This window comes from Esox lucius, chromosome 5 (genome assembly GCF_011004845.1).
Source record: "Esox lucius isolate fEsoLuc1 chromosome 5, fEsoLuc1.pri, whole genome shotgun sequence".
Lineage (NCBI taxonomy): Eukaryota > Metazoa > Chordata > Actinopteri > Esociformes > Esocidae > Esox > Esox lucius.
The window spans coordinates 15,669,340-15,675,339 of NC_047573.1; the positions used below are offsets into that span (position 1 = coordinate 15,669,340).

Here is a 6,000-nt window from a genome sequence, read left to right on the forward strand (position 1 = left end):
TGACATGATTTATGTTTTGTCTCATTCTTTTAGATCACAAAAACCTGACATTTTCACAGGGGTGTGTAAACTTTTTATATCCACTGTATATTCCCTCCCTTACAAAATCATGAGGATTTTGAATAGGGATCCAACCAAATCGAATGAGTCGCACCTTGTCCACGTGTTTCGTTAACAACAGATATTGACTAACAGTAAAATGCTTACTTACACCCCGCCCCCCACCATAACATTTCAAATGAACTAAAATGGTCAACAATCTCAACAATCTCTACCAACCCCATCTGTTGTGCCCCAATATTGAATAGGAGCTAAATAACCTCACCATAAATCTCCAACAGCCACTATTTAACCATTCAAGCTAGAGATATTAAGCTAATTATAACCTTGCAGGTTACTTAACTAACCTTGCCGGTTACTTAACATTATCTATAACTTCATACAATTTCATTAATTCGCATAAAATTATTTACTAGCTGTCAATAACTCATGAACCTTTCATGCTACGGACACCAAACAAGATGTTCAGCCTCCATGTAAACATCCTATATTTTAATTTACTGGCATGCTAAGATACTGCCACAACAAGATCAGAAGGTCTCCAAAAAATAAATATGAATATAAAGTGTGACATTTTTAAAGTAGAGAATGGACAAAAAGCATGTCCATGTGAGGTGAAGTTTTCAGTCAAATTCCACTTGTCTGGTCCGTTTGAGCGCAGAGTGGAGCTTTTTCTGTTCCAGTCTCTCCTTATTCCTCTTCTCTAACCTGAAGAAAACACATACCACACTGATTCATCAATCATCTACTAGTGCTATTTCACTGTGCAATTTCTAATCTTCAAATGTATTAAGATTAATATCTCAAAAGCAAGCCCACCTATTCTGTTCTGCACAGCATTATCTTTTAGTTCCATCTTAAATACATTAGCCAGATAGGCTAATATATTTTAGCCTTTAGTGCCTAAATTAATCTAGTGCCTGTATAAACTTTAAGGAAAATTGTCAGTTTGTCACATATCTAGTTATTACTGCAGTGATTTGCCCAATATGTATCCACTTTCCCATTCTACATTGCTTTAGATATTCCACAAATGCCTTACTATACTTTGGCGTATATTTGAACATCATTTAATAAGATCTGATTTTCCTAAAGTGGCATAAAATCCATAATCTTAAATATTGAGAATTTTGTTAGTAAAATGGTATATGACACTCTATTCAGTCAAATAAATGAATTAGGGCAATTACGCACCATGTCAACAAAATGAAATGGCAGTACCGGATCTGTACTTGATATCAACCAATACTCAAATGTCAGTACTCGTAATCGTTATCAACAATGATAGTGGTATTGTGCTTTCCTACGCATTAGTATGAACACAACACAAAAATTTAACATGGATGAAGAAAGATGAAGGCTGCAGTACATTTTGGATTGATCTGGTGAGAATGTGAGCCATACAGAAGCGATTCTCTACCTAGACGCCCTGAGGGCAATGTCCTCTGCTGATGGCTCGTGGGGCTTTACACTGGCCTCTGCTATGATGTCAGAGATTTTCTGGATGCAGTCATTCAGGTTTTTCATCTGGCTCCTGCTGCGTTCTGACGTTACCAGTAACTCGCCCGCTTTGTTGATACGTTTTTTATTCTGCATTTGAGGAGAGAGTTAGAACATACCAATATAAATAACGTACTTGGTGGGGCATAAGATCAATCAGCTGACTGCTCTGAAGTAGTTTACTTGACATCTCCATGTTGACTTACGCCGTTAGCAGTTTTACAGTCTCCAAAGTCCAAAATCAAGAAGACACTGACATCACTCTCATGACTACACAAATGATTTGACTGAAACACACCAGGCCACACAGAAACACCTTTCAAAAAAACTGTCCCAATACTCTTGGTTTCCTGCGATAGAGGAACTATTTATGAAAGCGTCAACATTGGTAAATGCTGACAAGAATATGTAAACCAATATAGAATCTGTACTTGAACCTCATAGGAATTGTTAGAATTCAAACTGTTTGGAGTATAGAGCCAAAAGTCGAAAACATTAATCGTTGTCCCAATAATTACAGAGGCCGCTGTGTGGCTTGTGCTCACTTTTAAAAATATTATAATATCACTAAATAGTGTTAGGATATATTGATTAAGACATCAGCATTAGGATAGATTGATCAAGACATCAGCATTAGAATAAATTGATCAAGACATCAGCATTAGAATAAATTGATCAAGACATCAGCAGTAGGATAGGTTGGTCAAGAAATGTGAATGTGTATTTCAGACTCTAACATCCATAAAGGTTAATTATCCTAAAGAAATCACTTACATTTGAAATATGTAACATTCACAACCCTGGAAGAATCTGTAACCTACTTTTAGGATTATGTTTTGTCTAACGTCTTCTGGGATCCAATCTGCTGTATATATGTGGAAGCGGGCCTCTGCTTTGGTGTTGACTGTTAAAACAGACAGGCAGTAAATCAATCAGCATACCTTTATAACAAGCATGCTGACACAATCCTACTAATTGTTCAAAACAATGGTTTTAGCTCCAACTGGCACTGCATGTTTGTGTGATGTACAGTAGCCTACGTGAATACTGAATAATATTATTTACACTTAATACATCAGTATGACTGAGAACACATTCTCATCTTCAGTAAAGCTGTGATGTGTTACCTTTGTTTACATGCTGACCGCCTGGACCACTGCTTCGGCTGTAGGATACTGTAAGTCGGTCTATCAAACAGTCATTCATAAGGGTAAAACGGTAAATTACCATAACAAATCTCTAACGTAAAATGTATAGTTGGTATTTATACTCACCAACTGGAATGTTTACATGTCCATCCTGAAACATATTGATTTTAAAACCACTCCGATCAGTCACTACATACGCCATTAGTGTAGTTGTAAAACATTTTAGTACATTTTGATCGCGGTTAACAAAGTGTATACATCTAGATGCAAAAATTACTTCGTCTGCATTTATTTCGGTTCGTTTACCCTACACTTCCGAGGACCACTCCAAGCACTTCCAAAACAAAACTTGATGTTCATGGTGAACTTCCTTCCAGTTTGCCTGGAAGGTAGTTATTTTCTTGCCAGACATCTTAACACTTAATTTATAGACTGCTCAAATGCATTTAAACTAGGTACATTACATTCACCGAGCTACTACAGTACTTTAGGCAGTATAAAATACGATTGTGTTAAGCTAGATAAATCCACTCACCTTTAGGTTGTCGGATGCTCTGTTTCCATAAAAATTACTTGGACATCGACTGTAGAGGTTTATTTGTCCTCTACATAAAGGGGGCAATTTTATGTGTAAAGTAATGTACGGAATCATTCGAGGTAGAGCGAAAACACATCTTGCTGTGGAGGTCGCCATGTTGGATTAACCCTTCACTGTTATAGTACATCTATAACGTTTCAAGTTTAAGTAAATCTTGTAAACGCGTTACATCGTTGTTTCTATTTAACGTTAAGTACATTTTGGTGAAGGACCTTTGGAAGATATCTGGCGAATCTTTGTGCAGCTGCAGTCCCGAGTGATACGATTCTTGAAACATGAATAACAAACGGGGTAAAATGCTAATGAAAACAGCTTGTATATGCCCTTCAATGTTGTAAACCATTTGAAATAACTGCGAACTTTTTAGTTTGACGGTGAATGGATCGCTCGAGAAAAAGCATATCACCCCAGATGGGACTCGAACCCACAATCCCTGGCTTAGGAGGCCAGTGCCTTATCCATTAGGCCACTGGGGCTCGGTAGTCGATGGCGCCATGACTATTAAATAGCATAAAATTACTATTAACTATTATATAGCAAATTTTGGTACGTCCTTTAATACAAGATTTTTATACGGCTGTTCTGACAAACCTTAGGTGAATACAGAAATATTTTTGTGCATATTTTTTCATGTTTCTTTTGGATATATTGTAAACGTCCACTTACGTCACAGATACTATTCAAGGGAAATAATACATTTAGTTATTGTACACTGTACAGTACTGCTATCCATTCTGGTTTGGATAATTCCGATCAATCAATCAAATGTATTTATAAAGCCCTTCTAACATCAGCAGTTGTCATAAAGAGTTTTTACAAAACACCCAGTCTAAAACCCCAAGGAGCACAGTGGCTAGGAAAAACTAAGTTTTACTGCATACGTAAAACTGAAAATTATTTTGTGGAAATAGATGAGGGGCTACCTTGATGTCACGGATTGGGAGCAGGAATAGAGACGCGAAAAAAGCTCAAATAAAGAGTTACACTGATAAGCCATAACATTATGACCACCTGCCTAATATTGTGTAGGTCCTCCTTTTGCCACCAAAACACCCCTGACACATCCAGGCATGGACTCCACTAGACCTCTGAGACCTCTGTATATACACCGATCAGCCATAACAATATGACCACTGACAGATGAAGTGACTAACATCTAATCTCGTTATCATGGCACCTGTCAGTGGGTGGGGTATATTAGGTAGCAAATGAACATTCTGTCCTCAAAGTTGATGTGTTAGAAGCAGGAAAAATTGTCAAGCATAAGAATCTGAGTGACTTTGACAAGGGCCAAATTGTGATGTTCGATGACTGGGTCAGAGCATTTCCAAAACTGCAGCCCTTGTGTGGTGTTCCTGGTCTGCAGTGGTCAGTACCTACCAAAAGCGGTGAACCGGCAACTGGGTCATGGGCAGCCAAGTCTCAATGGCCCGTGTGGACCGATCCAACAGACGAGCTACTCTCCACTGCTGAATGGGCATGTGAGCATCAGAACTGGGCCACGGAGCAATGGGCCACTTTTACATCATGTGGATGGCCGGGCGCATGTGCGTCGCTTTTCTGGTGAACACATGGCACCAGGATGCACTGTGATGCTTCCAGAAGCATCACACAAGCATCACACAAGCCAATGCTTCATCAAACAAGCATCACACAAGCTGATGCTTCATCACACATGAAGCATCACACAAGCCGATGGAGGCAGTGTGATGCTTTGGGCAATGTTCTGCTGGGTCCTGCCATTCATGGGGATGTTACTTTGACACGTACCACTCTACCTAAGCATTGTTGCAGACCATGTGCACCCTTTCATGGCAACGGTATTCCCTGATAGCATTGGCCTCTTTCAGCAGGATAATGTGCCCTGCCACAAAACAAAAATGGTTCAGGAATGGTTTGAGGAACTCAACAACGAGTTCAAGGTGTTGACTTGGCCTCCAAATTCCCCAGATCTCAATCCAATCGACCATCTGTGGGATGTACTGGACAAACAAGTCCGATCCATGGAGGCCCCCCCTCGCAACTTTACAGGACTTAAGGGATCTGCTGTTAACATGTTGGTGCCAGATACCACAGCACACATTCAGAGGTCTAGTGGAGTCTATGCCTCAACGGGTCAAGGCTGTTAAGGCGGAAAAAGGGTGACCTACACAATATTAGGCAGGTGGTCATAATTATATGGCTGATTGGTCTATATTGTCTTCATTTGCAGTGTTCTGGAGATTCAGGGCAAATGAAAACCACGAACAAAACCTACATGCATCATTTTACAAGTTGCAAAGCTCACAGTATCATGCTGCAGGTTTGTAGATGTTGCAGAATTTGTTTGGTATAATTAAAAACTTTATCTCCAACGCTGTAATCCATTTTGTGCAACTAAAGACAATATTTTCCTAAGCATGTGCAACCTTCCTTGTTTCTCTTGTGTGAAGTGCACACAGTTGGATGTAAGTTAGCTCAGTTAACTCTAAGGAAAAAAGGTATGTAGTTAGCTACCAGTGAATGCCTAACAATCCTTAATTTCAAACTATATTACACCTTTATGTTACCCATATGTCTGACTTCAAATACTGTTTACTGGAATAAACAGAAGAGGACCATGCTCAGAAAAATAAGTATCAAAATGGATTAAAACATTGGATTATGAAGTTTTTAACCTTCATCTCAAAAAGGTTACACAAGCATTGTAAACCA

The 6,000-nt window shown here is 39.0% G+C and overlaps 1 protein-coding gene and 1 non-coding gene across 4 annotated transcripts; both read right to left on the bottom strand.

Moving 5' to 3' along the window:
- Positions 1–531: 531 nt before the first annotated feature.
- mrpl58 (mitochondrial ribosomal protein L58) lies at positions 532–3,724 on the bottom strand. Of its 3 annotated transcripts, none has more exons than XM_010891881.2 (6): positions 3,244–3,724; positions 2,835–2,859; positions 2,688–2,735; positions 2,382–2,464; positions 1,481–1,650; positions 532–789 (listed from the first exon to the last, which is right to left on the bottom strand). In XM_010891881.2, the coding sequence occupies exons 1-6, from the start codon at positions 3,400–3,402 to the stop codon at positions 684–686; spliced, it is 591 nt and encodes a 196-aa protein (XP_010890183.1). In that variant the 5' UTR covers positions 3,403–3,724; the 3' UTR covers positions 532–683. The 3 variants fall into 3 exon arrangements, with proteins under 3 accessions (XP_010890183.1, XP_010890184.1, XP_010890182.1); XM_010891882.2 differs by having other exon boundaries at positions 532–768; positions 2,688–2,747; XM_010891880.2 differs by having other exon boundaries at positions 2,688–2,747.
- On the bottom strand, positions 3,710–3,782 carry trnar-ccu. The gene has a single exon. It is a non-coding gene; the product is annotated as a tRNA-Arg (tRNA).
- Between the last annotated feature and the right edge of the window lie 2,218 nt (positions 3,783–6,000).